This window comes from Hesperophylax consimilis, chromosome 9 (assembly GCF_061612785.1).
Source record: "Hesperophylax consimilis isolate HC1 chromosome 9, BYU_Hcon_1.0, whole genome shotgun sequence".
NCBI lineage: Eukaryota > Metazoa > Arthropoda > Insecta > Trichoptera > Limnephilidae > Hesperophylax > Hesperophylax consimilis.
The window spans coordinates 29,399,258-29,419,220 of NC_142844.1; the positions used below are offsets into that span (position 1 = coordinate 29,399,258).

The window sequence follows — 19,963 nt, forward strand, 5'->3', positions numbered from 1 at the left end:
AATACCGAAACGAAGTCAAGCGTACGACCACAAATGTTAATTAAATTAATGCACAGTTATAGAAAAGGTACAACATGAGCATCTCCTGTCCCCATCCCATCTTCCTCTGCCTCTTGCCCTTTCCTATTCCTTCTAATATATTTATATGATTTTTTTTTCTTTTTTGATAATTTCATTTTCAGTTAATGGTTATAACCAATTACAATTTTGTATTATATCATATTAACCAACATTAGCATAAGAAACTATTTTGGCTTACCTCATATTTAACCTCTTGTATAACTCATCCTGTATAAAATTGCTCTTTGTTTCTTACAATAAATAAATAAATAAATTATTGCCCCAAAAATAAATATTATCGAAGCGGGAAGTTTTTAAGGTTCATTTCACCATGTTATACATTTTTTTTTAAATTTACAGTTTATATTGCTTGCTCATCACTTTCGAATATAGCGATCGAAGTACTCGTAATAAAACTAAACTTGGTACAGAAGGAGATGAATATCTTGAGCAAAACAGCGAAGAGCTGGCAGAAGATAACCCAAACGTTATGGAGATAAGGAAGAAGGCCTGTATTACGCTGCGACGCTTGGCCAACTTGTATCAGGGAAACTTGGCTATAATAGAAAATGAGATCTTAATTGACGCTTTGAAAATAATTATGTGCGAACATCATGAGTTATGCGTTAGAGAGGAAGCTGCAAAGACTATAAATGCTCTTTGCAAAAACGTATTGCGTAAGTATTATTATTATTTTTTTCCACAATATTTAATTACGTTACAAGTACCTTTAAGAAGGCACAATACCCTAAAATTAAGTGGAAATCTTAAGACGCGGCATTCCGCTTTCCGAATTGTAAATGGGCAACGCCCACCTCTTTTAGTTTTCATAGAGTTCGTATAGGGTTACCATAGTCATTTAAATATAAGCAAATTTAAATGAAGATCTTACGTGTATCTTATTTTATTAATAAAAAAAGAAATATATCATGGTACTGAGAATCGGACACCAAAAGTTTGCAAGTAAAACTTTCGTTTTACAATTTAAAAAAAAAGTATTTATGTGGAGTAAAAAACCTATGGTAACATAATATAAGAAAATAATATATTATATCAATATTAATGTGATAATAAATATACGGGGACTATGCAAAATGGGCTTGTCCACCCTCAGTAGCAAGAATCTAACCTTTTAAGATTACAGCAGTTTAAGAGCCAATCCCTGGGGAGTATGGTTCAATTTTGAGTCAAACATTTTTTTTAAATTGCTCTACTAGATTGAAAATGATGGATTATAGTAAAAAATATTGTTTTTGATGTTATATTTTATTTAATGGTTGGTATGAAAAATCTTTTCGTTTTCAGTTGCCCACAAAATGGCTAGTAAGTATAATATGACAGTCCTTCTGATGGAACGAATAAAAAAAGAAATGTGTATAAATATTAGAATGATTCATTTTGATTCATTCCTTGCAATGTTGAACTGTGATGCAAAGGGGGCTATTGAAAATAATGGCATTGGTATTATGGTGAGTAGAATAACTGTAGGAAGGTACATAATAATTGGATTAGTATAGCTCAGTGATTGATCATTTCGGGGGATATAGGGGGGGGGACAAATTTACCTTTTTTTAAAATTTCTTGAAGCCGGTGGGTACTATAAAACTGATTATACCGATTTTAGTAGGAACTAGGAACCATGATTATGTGAACTCTGGCAGGTAGTATCCAACACGGCCATCTTGAACCGGAACCGGAACGTTACAAACAATTTAAAGACAGATATAATGTCAAATGATCAAGTTAAAACAAGACTTGGTCAATTATAATATAATATTGTGTTCATCTATAGTTCAAATCATATCTAATCTGTAGTTTATTATACTGTACCTATATTAAGAGTAAATCCTTTAAATTTATGTTTTAGCGTGAACTGATAACATCATTGGATAAATTCATTATAAGAAAAGCTATGGATGCCATTTCATTGATGCTGATTTATCTAGAAGATACTCAGGAGGGACACAAGACACACCCATTAATCAAAAACACTCTTGAATATTTTATTTCAAATGGCGTAAGTTACTACCTACATTATTAATATTCTCATAAGGCAAACTTTTTATGACTGCATAGTATATTTTTAAAAATTTTATGTTTTAATATAATATGCATTTTAAACAATAATTATTACTCAGTGTATTATAAAGTAAACAGTCATAATAGCTTTTCCTCACCATAAAGGTTCTTGTGTTTGGTGAGGGAATTTAAGCTCAAATTATAAAATGTATCTCAATTGTTACTGTTGAGTTATATGTTTTAGTTGTTGTGGTAGGTAGTAGCCGTTTTCCATTCACAAGAAATCGGAGTGAAAATAAGTTAACATCATGCTATGACTATATGAAATATTTTATTAAAAAAATTATGTGTTTTCAGATAAAATATGAAGCTTTAAAAAACCCGAATGAATGCTTAAGTTGAAACATGTTCAATTGGACTTCATTTGAAAAATACAAAAACATTTATTTTTATTATTGTTGTTGAAAAATTCATTAAAAAATACCAACAGAAAATCAATAGGTTTTCTAGTTTATTTTGTACGTGTAGTATATATTGTCAGTGTAGTATATTTTGTATTTACCTTTTGGTTTATGTGGGAGAAAACGCATTTTATTTATATCGATAAATAAGTAGCCGTATTTAAATTCGCTACAATAATTACAAATATAAGGGATCAAAATCTTCGCTTGGTTCGATATTATTAGGTGTTGTACAAATTAAGTACGGTAAGAAAAAGTTTCTAGTTAGATTCTGGATAGATCAACTCAGGTGTATTTTTTACGAGGGGACCTGGGAACTATTCCCACCTGATATTGTCGAAACCTACCAAAAGAAAAAATATATACTCGAAGCTTTGTCTTCATCAAAATTAATATACTGGGTAAAATTAATATAGGCGATGCACTACGTCGTGTAATATTTTGAATCGAGCCGCTATCAATAACACATCTTACGTAGATGGCGATAAGGCTTAAATTCCCGCTTCACATCGTCCTTTCTTCTGTTTTGATTTATGCAAGAAAAAAACATGGCAAAAACGTGCCTTTTATTTTATTTTGTGGATGTTCAGGCACAAATATTTAAATGTTTTTAGATCATTTTATAAATAACTTAATTACATAACCGAAAATGGGTTCGTAAGTAAGAGATTTTGAACTTTATAGCAGTTTTCATAGGCCTATACATTATTTTTTTCTGAGTTTATAAAAATACTTATCTAAAAAATACTCGATTATTTCAAAGGCCAGGATGTATTTTACTCGCAGTATTTAATTAAAGCATCAGAAACATTTCTAGGCGACCAAATTTTCAAACCAAAAACACATGTTTTAAATTACTACGTAGTGCATTGCCTTAAATATAAAAACAGCTACTCTTTGGCTTGTATGTTTAAATATATAAAAAGACGATGGCCATAAATTTGATTTTTTGTACCTACATCAAATGTTACTATTTATTTTTAGAAGTTTACTTTTCATAATTTTCTTAATAATTTGTCGCTTTTTTCAATTTTTCTAATATTTATTTTTATAAATAATATTACACAAGGAGCCGGTTCCTCGGAGTACCTGGCGCGTCGGATATCGAAGGTTCCGGTGAAAATAAAGGAACCGGTTACATGTAATCGGGTTACAGGTCGTTACAGGAATATCGATCATCTCTAGATGAAGGCGATTAATGGTATAATGAATCTATGGTTTCAATTCGACAGTAGTGATGGGTAGGATCGAAATATTTTGATCGAACATCAAAATAATCGAGTGATTAATCGATTTAATCGCTCGGATTTCAGCGGGAGATGTAGATGCGGACATTGGCAGATTTTTGTCGGGGTGGGGGAGGGGGGCGGCACTTAGACAAAGCATGGTACATTGGTTTGGCAACATTTTGGTAGTTAAGTACTGCATTTCAAAATGGGCTCTACCAGTGTTTTTATACTGGCAATGATGTTTATTGTTTACTTGCAGATAGCAACGTAATGATCGTAATATTGTTACAATGATCTGAATAATATCTATATTTAAACTAAATAAATAATAAAATTTGTTTCATACTTCCAACTATAAAGAAATACTAAATACTTGAATATTCTTACTGGAGGTTTGAAATCTCCGCACATTTCTCACTATTCCATGAAATTATTCTTCAATAAAATAAATAATGAAAATATTTCATCTCCACGAAAATAAAAACCTAAACACTAAAACAATACCGAATACAATATTTATATATAGAGCCAATTGCATTTTTTACAAAAAATACACACATAACTTTACAGAACATTCAACCTTAAGATTCTTTATAAAGCGCCTTCAAGGTGATTTTTCGCAAAAACGGTGGTACAAAATCAATTTATGTTTATTAAAAACCTCCTCAACTTATTATGAGTCAGAACGCAATTTTTTTACACACACTAAATGCACGGGCGTCGTAAATTCAAACCTAAAATGTATTCACATACTCGTAGCTTCTTCGGTTTGTAGATAATATCATAATTAAACATTTGACAATTAGCGAAGAATAATTGCGCAATCCCCGTTCCACGTTCTCAGTTCCCAGTGGATATCAAATCATATCAGATAGTACGTAACACAGTGTACCACGGAAATAATATTTCGTTCTATGATCTCGTTTGTCAAGCAATTCGATATATTCTTAAACGTTTCTCGGAGTAGGGAATCGATTTATATTTCCGAGTGAATTCTGAGTAATGACGTGACCGCTGTGGTTCCGAATGATTTTCAAAACGATTGTCTCGGACTGTGTGATAATTTTTGACAGAATCGATTGGTCCATGATAATGAATCGAAATATTTCGAGGCTCAAAAAGATCGATGATTCATCGATTGTGCCCATCGCTATTCGGCAGTGGTTTATTTATGGATTCGACCTATGACCGGTATTATCTATGGATCCACCGATATGTCAGTTCAACAGTGTCAACTAGTTTGAGTTGTCATTTTTTTTTCAATTTTTACGGTATGGCTTAACTTTTACCGCTATTTATTATTTGTTAATAATTTTTATAATACACATTTTTTGCGACTTTAAACTACTTTAGAAGATTTATTATTCTTTTCTCACTATTGTCTTGTTATTTGACACGTCCGGTAACTGCTAAACTTGGTAAGATAATTTAAAAACTTAATTGAATGAATAGCTACCTGGTTAAAAAAAGTGATACATTATGTGGCCAATATTATTTTATTTCCAGACTTTAGCCCGACGTTATTCCGTAATTACGAATGCTATCATTATGATACTTTAATCTTATCAAGCTTATATTTGATTGAATTCTGATAATGATTTACTCTTGATATCTTTATGAAACATTTGCAGAGATTTATTGTGCATATTATCCGACGATTTATTTTATTGGTGTTATTTTTTCCCTTGGATGTATGAAATATATAATTCTTTCAAAATAACAGTAAGTTGTTTTATGTGAAATTCAATATAAATTTTAATTCTACATTATCTAGATGTGATTTTTTTCTTTATTTTAGTTTCATCATGTCTGTGATGAGAAACATAAAGCCTCTCCAATCAAATGTTTCTTTTATCCAATTGGGTAGTAGATACGCCAGCAGTTCATCGAATGTGAAAAATGTTGACTATCAATATATGCAACGGAGCAAAGTGCCAACCATGCACTTTCAACGATCGCTCCCTCGTCTGCCAATACCCGTTTTGAAGAAGACTTGCGAGAGATACCTGGCAGCTCAGCGACCATTATTGATTGACGAGTCTTATCGCCATGTTGAATCGCAAGTTCACAGCTTCTGCAATGGAATCGGCCAAGAGCTGGACAGCAACCTGCGAACTGATGATAAGAAGAATAAACACACCAGTTACATATCTAAAATGTGGTTCGATATGTACTGGGCGGATAGAATTCCACTGCCGATCAACTACAATCCTGCCATTGTTTTCAATAACGATCCCAATAAGGATTTTAACACTCAACTTGTGAGATCATCCAACTTATTGCTTTCCTCTGTCAGATTTATGTTGTCCCTGAGACAGGGTATCCTGGAACCAGAAGTTTATCATTTAAATCCAAAGAAAAGCGATACAAACACTTTTCGCAATATTACCAGATTACTGCCATCTTCACTATCTTGGTAAGAGTAATTGATTAATTACATAATATAGCTATCCAAAACAATTAGGTAAGTACTTGAAAATATTATTGGAATGTTCCTATTATGAACTTGATAATATGTACTCGAATTTTGTACAGCTGTTTGATTTTTGATGTTCAAAATTAGAATTTTCAATTATTTAAATAACTCTTTGTTTTAACTTAATTACTACAAAAAACGATAAAGTTGTTGATTTCCGCTGCACGCTTAATACGCAAAAAAAATAAATAAATAGAACTCCGTTTCAACTTAACTACTACATACAAGAAATAACTATTTATGTAGTGGGAGATGGTAAAAGATGCATTAAAGCTCCATTTCATTCAATCAAAGTTCATAATTTCCTCTGTCAACAATCATGTGCCACCATTTAGGATTTGTTAGTTTTTTTAAATTACAAAAGAAAAAATATTTAACATTAGCACGAAGTGATATTTACCGAAAGGTTCCATTTCAATCTAAATATGCACAGTTTATTTAAATAACCTCAACTGAGAACCTATTTTGTGGGTGTCTCGCGATGTAAATAGTTGTTTCTTGTACAAATTGTGTTGTGACTTCAATAATTTGGGTGTAAATAGCAGTAAGTGGAGTAAGGAAACTTTATAAAATTAAAACAAAATTGACTTGTATGTTTACTTAGAGAAAATGATTGATTATGATAAATTCTTTCTTGCAGGTATGGAGCCTTTGCATTTAATGCATATCCATTGGACATGAGCCAATACATGGGCTTATTTGGCTCCAGTCGCATCCCAGAATTGGGATTGGACAGAATAGTGAATGATTACAAGAGCAAACACGTTTTAGTGCAGAGAAAGGGTCATTTCTATGCTTTTGATGTCTTGGACCAAGATGGTAACAATACTTCATTACTATATCCTTTACCATTGCTACTGCATTATTTTTCTAAGGTGACCTACAAATATATATACCTATACAGATAATAATTTGTATAGCGCTGTTTTTGTGAAAAATCACTTTGCTAGGCTCTATCTAATTTTATTATTTACAAACCCATACAGAAGAACATGCTCACCTGGCAGGTCACTTTAGATTCTGGCAAACACTTTTATTAAAAAGTTTACTACTTTGCACGCATAGGACAGTATAGTAAAAACACAGGGCATTGATTTTACTTTTGCTATTTTATCCTCCATTATATACATTGCAATTACATTTATAAGAAGATTAGTGGCAAAATTACAATCAATATTTATTTTGAAAGACTGGAGAATTTTATTATTGAAATTACTTCTTCTTTATAGATTTTATGGGTAGTGTTGTACTGTTCTTTTTAAAATAAAACAACCACCTTAATCTTTTGCCCACGGCGTGATTGACGCATATGCGTGTGATTGAGCGGCACCCAAGACTCAAATCAAAATTTTGCAGAATGTATAAGTCAAAAAACTCAATCAGGGTTTAAAATGTGGTTAATTCTTTATTCCGTTGACATCTGTTGAAATATTCAAGAAGAAATCTCTTTATCCAGACACTTGAAAAATCTAAGTCCCCTATTCCCGGCGGCCGGGAGGCAATCTCACGCCCTACAGTTGACAAGATATGATTATTTAATATAATGTTATCGATTAAAACAAGATACTTACAGGTTTTTGATGTGATTGAGACTCAATCTCGGAATCTTCCGACATCCTGATCAATGCGCTCTTAACTGAGCAATCACACTAACCTTATGACATGACATATTTCTCCGCCATATACATTTAAAGTTTTTTAAATTATATATTAAAATTTTTTCAACCTTAAAACAAAATAAAACGAATCCATATTCGTATTTTGTTTTACAGGAAACCTTATCGAGCCCCGTCAGATAGTATCTCGCTTGAAGTATATCATGGAAGATCAGAGGCCTGCAGCGGAGTATCCCGTCGGTATCCTCACGACCCAGGACAGGGACGTATGGGCGTCTCAGAGGCATCACCTGTCCCAGCAAGTGGGAAACGAGAAGATCATGAAGTTGATTGACTCGGCCATCTTCAACCTGGTGCTGGATGATGAGGAGATGGGCGATGATAAGATCAAGGTGCTCAGGAATTACTTGCACGGTGATGGATGCAATAGGTAAGATTTATAATAATACTTAGATTGTAACGTAGTATCTTTACCAAGTGATTTAATAAGAGATAATTACCAAATAATGAGATGACAAAACCGCTATTGCGGCGTTATTGTAACATATTTGGTTATCTACAAGAAAGGATTGCATTGTTAAAGAATAAAAGAATGTAAAGTTATCAATATATATTAATTAACAATTAGAAACATGAGACTCAATAATATTAATAAACGGTTATAATAACTCAAGGCCGTGTGCCAGGTCTAAGAACGCTAGCAACTAGGAATTTAAGATGCAACATTATGAATTCGCAAAAGTGACATAAAATACCAGGAGATCAACTAACCTGTGATAAAGTATAGGGCGCCATGCGGAAATGATTAATCTCTACAAAATTTAGTAGTAATTCTAAGAAGACAGTGTCCAGTCAAATAAAAGTGAAACTAACTAACGCGACCGTTTCTGTCCGAGATCCCACGTCCAGTCCTTCCAGAATGTCTTCTCCATCCCCTTGCCCGCTTGAAACTGAAGTTCACGTTGCCGGCCAAAAACCCATCTCTCTCGCGTTCAAGTCTTCTTCCTTAATTTACAACGCCAGAGCGGCGTTAATAGCTTAGAGTTGGTGTCGCCAGCCAGCAGAGATAAACCTAACAGTTCTATCTTGCAGGCGAGGCAAATATAACTGTTACAAGATGATTTACAAGTATTACATTATTTAGTATCTATTCAATCCTTATAATGTTTCTGACTGTCAAGGAATAAAATTGATTAATTATTATTTGAAATAAGTAAATTTTACCAATTGAATTAAAAAAAATTTTTTTCGACTCTCCGTTTGTCACATAGTTAATTCTATTATTTATACTAAACTGTTGGAATTTATGCATATAACTTGCATAGTCAATAAGCTATAATACTTGGTTGTTGTGTTTAGTATAAAAATATTTATTAATTCAGACTGCGACATTAGCTGCAAGTGCCGCGATTAGCTTGCAGACACAACGGATATTTTTCAGACGGCTACTTGCGCAAACCACGGGTCAAACAACTTCATTTCGGGATGCAACCAAATAAATATTATATAAAAACACATTTCTGGCGAGTATTTTCTGCACGCTACGCTGTCTCTGGGCGAAAATAAAGGTCCCGCGCGAACTTTTTAATTTGTTTTAAATCGCTATAACATTGAAAATAATAAAAAAATTTCTACATAGTAACTCAGCATGCCCAAGCTATAAAAGTACTAAACGAAAATCGAATATTATTTGAAATGCAACTCAATTAACCTAGTAATATGTTTATTACGGTCCGCCTATCATTATTGGTCCTTATCTGCTTTCTTTAAATGCGCCCAACATCTCTCACTTGCTTGCACATAGGAGTTGAGTGGGTGCAGAACAGAGATAGTGATTCGAATCGGGATTCACGGTCATAAAAACCCTCATTCCAGGAATTGAATTATTACAATGACAAAATATGTTATCTAAATGATATACTATCCTTTTGTTGAAATACCGATGTAAACGAAAGGCACGAAGATACATATAAAAAGAAGACCTGCATTGTTCGATAATTTTGTACATATAGTTGGGACCTTTACAAAGAGATTGGTATATGATATTCTTATGAAAACATTGAATAATTCCGTCATTTCTGCCATTGAAATGAGGCCGGTGCAAAAGGTAGAACTATCCTTCCCGCCGTTAAGCGTTAATCTACCAAATGGGTATAACTACCATTCCCGCCCAAAGTGTGTTAACAAAATATTACCTACGCCCTGGCGTAGAATAATGACAGTAAATATGTGTGACTAATGACTAATCTTAATTTGATATTGTGAAAAATGTCCATATATTATTATCCATATGAATTTGTAGGTAGGTACGTCAGGAGTACGCAACTCAAAATCGATATTATGTTAATATAGTAAATTGGAAATAACTACACAATCCATGTACCTACTTACGACCAATTTTTTTAAATAGGATACGTTTTAATGTAGTTGTGCACACCATAAAATAAATAAAATACTAAAAAAATAAGAGTTTGAAATGCCCATCCGCAGTACCCAATGATTGTTGAAAAGAAAACAACCATTGTTCCACATACGACAAGCGTGTAAAATAAAAATGTGTTACCATCTCTTCAAAACATATTATATTCATCGTGCTGTCTCCCTCATGGCCATGACATAAGCGTCCCTGAGCTTTCTTCGGTACATAATTTTTACTTAGACGAAATACATAGTGCCATCTCGTTTATTCTATGGCGCGCATAGGAAGATAGAAGATAACAAAGCCGTGGACATTCTTTAAATTAACCCAGCGAATCGTATTCACTTGTGAATAAAAGCTTCTATTAGAGACAATAGATGTCAATGCTCGTCACTCGCTGAAGCCGACCGTAGCCCTGCTATTTCGCGGTACATTTGAAATAAATTGACAATAAGACCAGTTGTTTTGATGCACATAATTTATTAGTGTTGTTGTCTTGTAATTTTGGGGGGTCAAAAATCAATTTACCTAAGGGAATAACCACCCCCTGACGTGAGCCATGTTCTTCACTTGCACTGCGATTATAAGTAAGAGGTGTAAGATTATCTTTTATGCAGGTGCATCTTTTATGATGAATAAAAAACGCCACGCCACATTAAAGTACATCTATTTAAGTTCTGCTAGGGTGCTTTATGCTTTACATGAAAGACGAAGCAATATGCTAAAATAGGCCAAGTCACGAGAATATAGCGCGCTTATAGTGTGGTCTCTCACAGGCATTAAGTTCTAGTCAAATATTAAGCTGATGAACAATAGTGCCTCAGTGTTCCAATGATTAACTATTAATAATTACATACCATATTTCTCATTACAGGTGGTTTGACAAGTCACTCAGCTTGATAGTGACTAGTGACGGAGTAGCAGGTGTGAACTTTGAACATTCCTGGGGAGATGGCGTTGCAGTGTTGAGATATTTCAATGACATTTACAATGAAACAATTACCAAACCGTTTGTCTCACCTTCAACACCATCCAATGAAGAAGGAGTACACCAAATTGTTAAACAATTGGGTTTGTAATTTGTATTTTTTGGTTACTACCCGAAATCGCCTAGGTACAATTTGTACTATTTTTCTTATTCTTTTTGAACCATTGAGAACGATGAAACAAACAATAAGGCATCTTGTTTAATTTTTCTAGATTTAAATTGATATTTCAAGGCTCCATAGTTTATGATGGAAACGACATTGCAAGCTATTGGTGTCTTCTTTTAATCTACTAATGGACAATGTCAGTGGGTGCTTAGCACCTTAATCTGTTTAATGCTGAGTGATTTGACTGAATCATTTTAACGCTGTAAAGATCGATGATTAATTTCATTCCGTTCACTTAAGATATATATACTTTTCTATAAATCCAGATAGCCCCAAAATATGTATTTTTAAATGTAAGTATGTTAGTTGTTAGTATCACAGTTGTAAATATGTATGTCATTAAGTCAATACTTATAAGTCTTAGTCATAAGTCACTAGCTATAAGACTTAGATTTGAGTCACTAGTTATAATTATAAATGTAAGCCAGTTATACTCATTTTATTATATACTAGCTGTACCCCTCCACGCGTTGCTGTGCCTCAGTTTGTATGTGCAGATAGAGAAACAATAGCGCGTGTTGCTTTTACGTCCAACAGATGGCGCTGTTTTTTTTAAGAGCATGTTTTTACTTATCACAGGAGACATCTATATAATATAGGTATATAAAAATACACAAGAACTTTAGTAGATTTAAGATTTTGAACAAACAAATATGTATGAAAAAATTTTTGATTCTGTAGATAAAAGATGTAAATTATAACTTATAAAAATGTATATGTAACTAAACTTTAAGCATCTGTTGACAAGCCAATTCAATTAACTTAGCAGGAATTGTTTGTTGATATGTGTTAACTATTTATTCAATAAAAAAAAAATTTAAAAAAATTAAAAAATGCATAACTTGCAAAATAATTAAATAATGCCATCTACGAAAAAAAGTGCCATCTGACATGCAAAATTGAATTTTACATGTCTTAGCATGCTGGAATGCATAAACATGTTATTAAGTAGTGTGTTTAAATTTTTGTAGATTTCAATTTGGATGATAAGCTGAAAGAAAATATTGCGATGGCCAAGAAAACTTACAACGACTGGTGCAATTCGCTGGGTATGGACTATTTGATATACGAAGGTCTGAGTAAAAAGGTCTGTAAGAAATACAAATTCAGTCCCGATTCCATAATGCAGCTTGGTTTCCAGGTAACTAACATATTTCTCTAATTTACGTTAAATATACTGAAAGTTATTACAGATACAAAAGTTATTTAAATGTTGTTAATTTATTTCAGGCAGCTTACCATCTGATAACGGGTAAATATGTAGGAACATATGAATCGTGCAGCACGGCAGCTTTCAAGCACGGTCGCACGGAAACCATGAGGCCATGCACCGTAGATACAAAGGTAATGCAATAGAAATGCGCTGTAAATATATCTTTAATAATAATAATTGGATGACTTTTACAGCGCCGCTTTTGTACAAAATCACCTCAAGGGCGCTGTACAAATTTATAATACATTTCTACAGTGATCTATGTTATTACTAACTATTTATGGAGATAATACACAGTACAATACTTACCTGGTAGGTCACTTGAGATTAACACTTAATTAAAATTATCTAATTGTTTATTAGCGAAATTTAGATACAGGATTTAGGACACAATTAGAAAATTGGATATAACTGGACTTTCTCTCAGGAATGGTATATTTAATTTAAGGGTATGACAGCTTAAAAAGGTAAGTTTTAAGTTTAGTCCTGAATTCTGTTGGACTTGTTATGGATCTTAGTTCCGGAGGGAGTTTATTCCAAGCCTTCGGCCCAGATACTCCGAAAGTGCGATCACCAAACTTAGTATTTGACTTGCGCTTAGGTTCTATCAGTCTGCCTACAGCTGATGATGTTGCTGATCTTTGGTTAGGTTTTAAATATTGTGACCGAGTTTGAAACACCCCAGCCTTAGAGTTTGTTCTGTGTATTGTTAATTATTTACTTGTATCTTCTAAATTGTCAGTAATAGGTTAAAACTAATTAATATCATAATATTACTAGCGCAGACACATGAAAAATCGCAGGATTTTTTTTTTTTATAAATGTAGTTGGTTTCCTCATTATGTGATTTTTAACAATAATTAGTCACTGAACAATAAATGTTTATAATAATAATCAAATGAAAGTACCCAATCATATTTCTGTGCTCCCGGTATTTTGTTCTTGTCGGCAGGTTCACATTTTGATGTTTATTTTTTATTTTTATTTGTAACTAGTTGTACCCCACCACGCGTTGCTGTGGATCAGTCTGTCTGTGCAGATAGAGAAACAATAACGCATTTTACTTTTACGCCAATCAGATGGCGCTGCCTTATAAAAAAGCATGTTTTTATCTGTCACAGTCGACATCTATATAAAAACACGCATATTCGCATTCAACGTTATGTCAAAAGTTCAAAGCAATCATTTAAGAATTTTTTGGAGATTTAAGATAGTGAACAAACAAATACATATTTAAATTTTTATTTATACAGATTGTGAAAGTACTGCAGAAATTAATTAGCACAAATTATCCTATGACATTTCTGTGTTTCTAGTATTTTGTACCTGTTAACAAGGTCTCATTTTGACTTTTATTTTATTTATAAAATACCTAGTGTAGACTGGTGAAAAATCACGGGATATTATCATTTCAATTTTGTAACAGACAATGAAAATAATTTTCTTTTGAAATATTATTGGTAAGCACCTACTTTATCCCTTGTCTGAATTTTTCACACAATCAGTTCCAATTCTGAAAATGGCACTCTTAAATTCAAAGCAAATCTGAATTCTAGAGTTCATTGAAGCAGAGTTATAGACACAAAACCGAAATTAGTATTTTTGATATTAAAGGAGCTAACGTAATTTTATGTTTGCTCCTTTACAATTTTAGCATCAAGTCTCCTAATAAAATAAGCACATCATGCGGGGATACACCCTGAGTGGCTTTTTGCATGTCTTCGTAGAACCTTTCCTTTATCATTTACTAATGGAATTGCAATACGGAGAACATATGAAGCCCTTGTGTGTTTTCATCAATTCCAAAACTGCTGCGTTTAATCGCAGTGCGTGCGCCCACTAACAGACAGTTCCATGTTTCAGATCATCTTTTGACATATGTCACAAAATAATAAAACTGCCCACATGACCTTTTATACTTACATGTACCTCAAATTTGTAATCTTCTTCGTAATGTGTTGGTGCATAACCTTATTATTTATTTATTTAAATACAGTTTCTGTTACTGGAGAACATGAATAAATGAATACAGGCATTTGATTAGTAATTTACACAGTCTCTCATTTATGGGTTCAAATCCTTACACCGGCCTGCGAATATTAGAATTTATTATTAATTAATATTATTTACAAAAGTAAAATTTCACATAAAATGATGTGGGTATTTCACCAATTATTTTGGTGATTTAGTTTGGTTTTGAGCCTTCACTTACAAAATAAAGTCTATCAAGGAAAATTTTTTAAACAGTAAATAATTTCAAGAAATATGTAATGAAGAAATACGACCGATTTGAAAAATGGTTTGTTCTTTTGTTCTTAAATATTTTTTCTATTCTCTTTTTTCTTTTCAGGCATTCTGCGACGCTCTACACAGTGCAAACCGCCCTTCCGTTACAGAACTGTATGGTCTGCTGACCAAATGCTCCGCCACCCACAATGGCCTGACGAAGGATGCCGCCATGGGACAGGGATTCGACCGCCACCTATTCGCCCTGAAGAAAATGGCCGAGCAGAGAGGAGGACAGATTCCGGGCATCTTCACAGATAACGAATACAAGAACCTCAACTCTTCCATTCTTAGTACGAGCACTCTGTCGTCTCCTTCGGTGATGGCTGGAGGCTTTGGGCCAGTCCAGTCTGATGGTCTCGGAATCGGGTAAGAACATTTTCCTGTCTAGATGAGTCTTCTGGTGTCCAGCTTGATACATAAGCCTCCCTCAAATTTCACCAGTTTTGTCGATTGGTATTCTGATAATAGGTTCGATGTCACTAAATTTTGAGGACATAAACAAACTAAAACGAAGCCCGAAGTCCTAATTCGAGCAAAAAGATCTAAAAATATCTCATCCTGTAGATTACCGGTAAAGCACACAAGTGTTAAACACATTTTTGTAATGCTCAACATTTTTTTTTTTTTTTAAAGTCGGAGGCGGTTTACTTACGTTCCCCGCGAGCACTTAGGCCATAGGCCCATTGTACTATCTCCCATTTTACCTCATTCCCTTGCCAGTAACCCGGTCCCTTTTATGAAGTTCACCAGGGCTGTCATTGGATATGTGGCGATGTCTTCTGGTTCCACACTGTGTCTTCCCAGGTATCTGAGCCTTATTCCCAGCAGAGCGGGACATTGGCACCATAGGTGAATTGGAGTCTCTTCCTCCTCTTCACATTTCCTACAGATGTTGGTGTTTTCCACTCCCAACAGTTGCATGTGTCTCCTGAGATGGCAGTGTCCCGTTAATAGTCCTACCAGTTCCCTCAGTGAGTTTCTGTCCATATCGAGTAGTTGCCTGGTTCGGTTAGGGTCCGGTCCGTTTATGAGTACTTTAGATTGCCTCATTCCGGGTGCCTTCTTCCATTCCTTCCAGTGTTGGGATTTGACCCACCTCTTGATATGTAGTTTGGTGTGGCAAGCTGCTACTCCTACGGCCGGCTCGGATCCCGCAAGTGGTGCTTTCGCCCCTTTCCTTGCTAGTTCGTCAACCCGCTTGTTGCCCTCAATACCTTTATGTCCTGGTACCCAGAGCAGGGTTACTTTATTGATGGTCGCCAGTTCTATGCTCAACATACTATGGCAAAATTATTATCGGCTGCGTCTACGTTCCACCTGCATTGGATTTGCAAATGTATAAAAACCACAATGAGGACATAGAAATGGTCAAATTTAAATATCCGAAAGCAAAATTCATAACTGCTTGTGATTATAATCTGCTGAATCGGACATCGGATCTGCCACAAACGAAGTTGAATTACAGTGCGCTAAATCCAGTGAAATTCGTGATATGTCCAAATTCCTGGGCAACTTTGGCCCAATATTTTTGTTACTATTCATGAATGACATTGTTCACCAATTTAATGATGATGAAGTTCTGCTATTTGTTGACGACTTAAAAATATATAAAAGAATACGAAATGTATACAATTGCCAAATTTTACAGACTAAGAGCAACTTCATCAATGGTGTGAACAAAATGCTTTATTTTTGAACATTCAGAAATATCAAGTAATACAATTTTCCAAAACTCGTTATAATATCTTACATGAATATACATTAAATAATATTAAATTAATACCAGTGTCACAAATTCAAGAACTTGGGTGTAATATTAGATGAAAACTTGACATTCATTGCACACATCGACTATATTACTAATAAGGCTTTAAAGATGCTTGGCTTCCTTTGCAGAACTTTAACTGATTTTAAGTCCTCAGATTGTACATATGAGAACCCTGCATATTTCAAGTCAAGTGGAATATAATTCACCTATTTGGGTCTCCTTTGTATAAAGTTTATTCTAACAATATAGAAAGAGTTCAGCACAAATTTCTTAGGTACGTAAATTTTATGTTCAGAATTCCAATTGAATACATTATTTATGATTTGATGAATCAATAGCATCTAATAACACCGTCTGACAGGAGAATTATGTCAGACGTGGTTGTGTTACACAGAGTCATCAACAAATTAACTGATAGTCCTGCCATCGTCGCCACTATTAAATTCCATGTGCCGACTAGGAATACAAGACAAAATATAACATTCTTCTACAATACGTACACAACCAACTATCAGATACACTCACTAACCAATAGGATGCATGATCTGGGCAACAAGTTTGGGGGTACTATTGATATATTTATTGACTCCACTTATAGAATTAAGCGTAATATATACCAGCACTTTGTTGAATCCTACAAATTAGAGTAACGTTGGTAATGTAGTTTTAGTGATTTGTCTTGTATGTAGTATTGTTCTAGTTTCTATATTATTTTATGTTACCGTTACATGTTTTACTAATATTGTTTTATACTCAGTTTATCAGTTTATTGTTATACATAGCATGCTTTAATTTTTTTTTGTACAATTTTCGATAGCTCACTAGCTGTTTTTAAAATCAATGTAAAAGCCCGGTTGGGCGTAAAACCAAATAAAATGAAACAAAGCGATTGCGATCGAGACCGGTGTTAGCGAACGAGTCAACACATCTGATCCATAGATTACCTCTACTTCCCTTCCCCATCCAAAGATATTGTAATTCCAATGACCATCTGTTTGTTGGTTGTGCAAAATGTCTTGCATAGTTTCAGTTGAGGTTGGAAATTGTGACGATAATGTTGGCAACTTGGAGCAATGACTTTACTGTCTTACAGTTTTCTGTTTCTTTATTGGAAAAACTGCAAAATATAAAATCAAAGTATTCAGAAAGTAGAGTCTATCTGGTCTAACTAGTCTGATCTAGAACTATTATAATATGCACATACCTACATCATACAACACCCTGTGACTGTGATGTTTTTTTGAGAGGTATTTAATTTTTGACCGTGTGTTGCTCATTTTTCACAACAGACACTGTGATCGAAGATAGGACCATTATGAATTATTCCAGAACCTATTTTTTATAATTTTTATTAAATAATATGACTGTTTTCTAGATATTCCGTGATGGAAAATGCACTTGGAACTGTTGTGACCAGCTACCCAAACCACAACAGCGGGGCAAACTTTGTGGAAGCGCTGCGGGAATCCTACGAAGAAATTACCAAAGTTTTAATAGCTGGAAGCATTAAAGAAACAACACCTAAATAAAATTTTAAAAAACATCTAGAAAACATGTGTTAAAATGTTTTTGGTATGAATACTTTTTCAAATGAGTTTCTAGCGAACATGACTTGCACAAATATACATTTGGATCTCTCGTCCTTTAAGGATTTATATTACATACAATTTTATTATTGCTTTACATTACGAAAAATGAAATAGATACTGCCATTAGAATCTAGCTTACGATACAATATGAAATGTAAGCTCTTTTCAGAGAATTTTACACCTTCATCAAAAAAAAATTTGTAACGATTTGGGGAGCTCTCTAGCTAAACAAAAAGGACAATAACTATACACATATAATAATGATAAGAGAAACATAAACTTTTTTTATGTAAAGATTTATTGACAGTAAAACTGAAACAAATCAGGGTATTTTTTAGATTTACCAACTTAAAATAGTAATTTTATCACCATAAGAGTAATCTGCACGGTATATTTTTTGATACAGTATTACATACTAAAAATATTTTAAATTTGCATTTTGTATTTTATAATAAAACATATTTATACATATTCAATATCTCTGTCTTACCTAGTGTTTAACTCCATCTATCAGCATTACAGTTCAGGAAAGTTTGACCCTCGAGGGACTTATCTGTATATGTATTGAAAATTGTGACAAAATAGAGCACAAAACATCAATAATTTTTTTGTACAGGCTGAAATCGGATCTTGCGGCAACAAAGATCTTTTTGAATTGACCAGCAATAAACATTAGCTGTCACAGCTTAGGAAATCATTGGAATATGCAAACTTACAAGTCGATTGAGTGACTGAAGTATCACAGATGACAGAAAAGAATTCAAAATACTGGTCGCCCATCTTTAACATAATAAGATGGTCCCTGCTTCGCATATGATACTTTCACCTTCAAACCAATTGAAAAATTTAAAATCCCGAGTTGTCGGTTTCATTCTCATTGCTGTTAAAACTTCTGGCCACTGGCCATCTCCAGGAAACGTCTCCACTCCTGCTGGTGTCCTGTTTTTTTCCTCCAGTTCCTCAAGACTGAGGATGTGGTATTTTCTTCCACAATCTGAACACTTACTTTTAGATTGCGACCTGCGGGAAGTCTTCTTGTATTTTAATCTATTCTATTTAATCTTAAGACATTGTCTGTATTTGAGCTTAAGAAAACTGAAGATATTTGGTGGTGAAATAAAACTATTTATACCATAGACATATGAATATTAGTAGACCTGCCCTAAGTGATTAAAAGCGTATTATCCCCACTCCCCATACCGGTTCCATTGCGCCGGCTGGGCTCGCATATGGCCTCAAGTGAAATTTGAAAACGTGACGTCATCATTCTTGTGCGAACTATGGTCGAGGCATCATCGGTTCATTTTACGAAATAACACGGCAAAATGTTGACTTGTACTATGAAAACTTGTAAAAATAGATTTGAAAAAGAGAATAAACCCAATTGTCGTATTACATTCCATATATAAGCATTATTTTACTTTATTTTAAGCATATTCACATCGTATAATATAGATCAGTTTTAGAAACATATTATACTATCACATCGAGAAACGTCTGGACGCGAAACACAAAGCTGGTTGGTTGCTGGGAAGTAAATTATGAACATTTATAAAAGTGTCTTAACTAAATACTTAAACGAAATATTCGACTCTGAAAATGCAACCGAATTTTTTTGCCGAATTTGGACTTCGCAAATTTGTTCATAACGTAGCGAGTAATTTGCGCTC

At 33.7% G+C, this 19,963-nt stretch overlaps 1 protein-coding gene across 3 annotated transcripts; it reads left to right on the forward strand.

Annotated features, from left to right (window-relative positions):
- The first annotated feature begins 4,979 nt into the window (after positions 1-4,979).
- CPT2 (Carnitine palmitoyltransferase 2) lies at positions 4,980-19,845 on the forward strand. Of its 3 annotated transcripts, none has more exons than XM_089635412.1 (9): positions 4,980-5,040; positions 5,568-6,185; positions 6,886-7,064; positions 8,018-8,291; positions 11,155-11,351; positions 12,406-12,575; positions 12,665-12,778; positions 14,998-15,302; positions 18,080-19,845. In XM_089635412.1, exons 2-9 carry the CDS (start codon positions 5,575-5,577, stop codon positions 18,231-18,233), a joined length of 2,004 nt encoding a protein of 667 aa, XP_089491538.1. In that variant the 5' UTR covers positions 4,980-5,040; positions 5,568-5,574; the 3' UTR covers positions 18,234-19,845. The 3 variants fall into 3 exon arrangements, with proteins under 3 accessions (XP_089491538.1, XP_089491537.1, XP_089491539.1); XM_089635411.1 differs by having other exon boundaries at positions 5,003-5,187; XM_089635413.1 differs by lacking the exon at positions 4,980-5,040 and adding an exon at positions 5,197-5,491.
- Positions 19,846-19,963: the final 118 nt, after the last annotated feature.

Excerpts from the sequence above, each read along its gene's own strand:
- CPT2 (XM_089635412.1), top strand. The coding sequence starts at position 5,575 with ATGTCTGTGATGAGAAACATAAAGCCTCTCCAATCAAATGTTTCTTTT. Across the intron at positions 12,779-14,997 it reads CATGCACCGTAGATACAAAG|GCATTCTGCGACGCTCTACA; the intron begins GTAATGCAATAG and ends TTTTCTTTTCAG. Across the intron at positions 15,303-18,079 it reads TCTGATGGTCTCGGAATCGG|ATATTCCGTGATGGAAAATG; the intron begins GTAAGAACATTT and ends ACTGTTTTCTAG.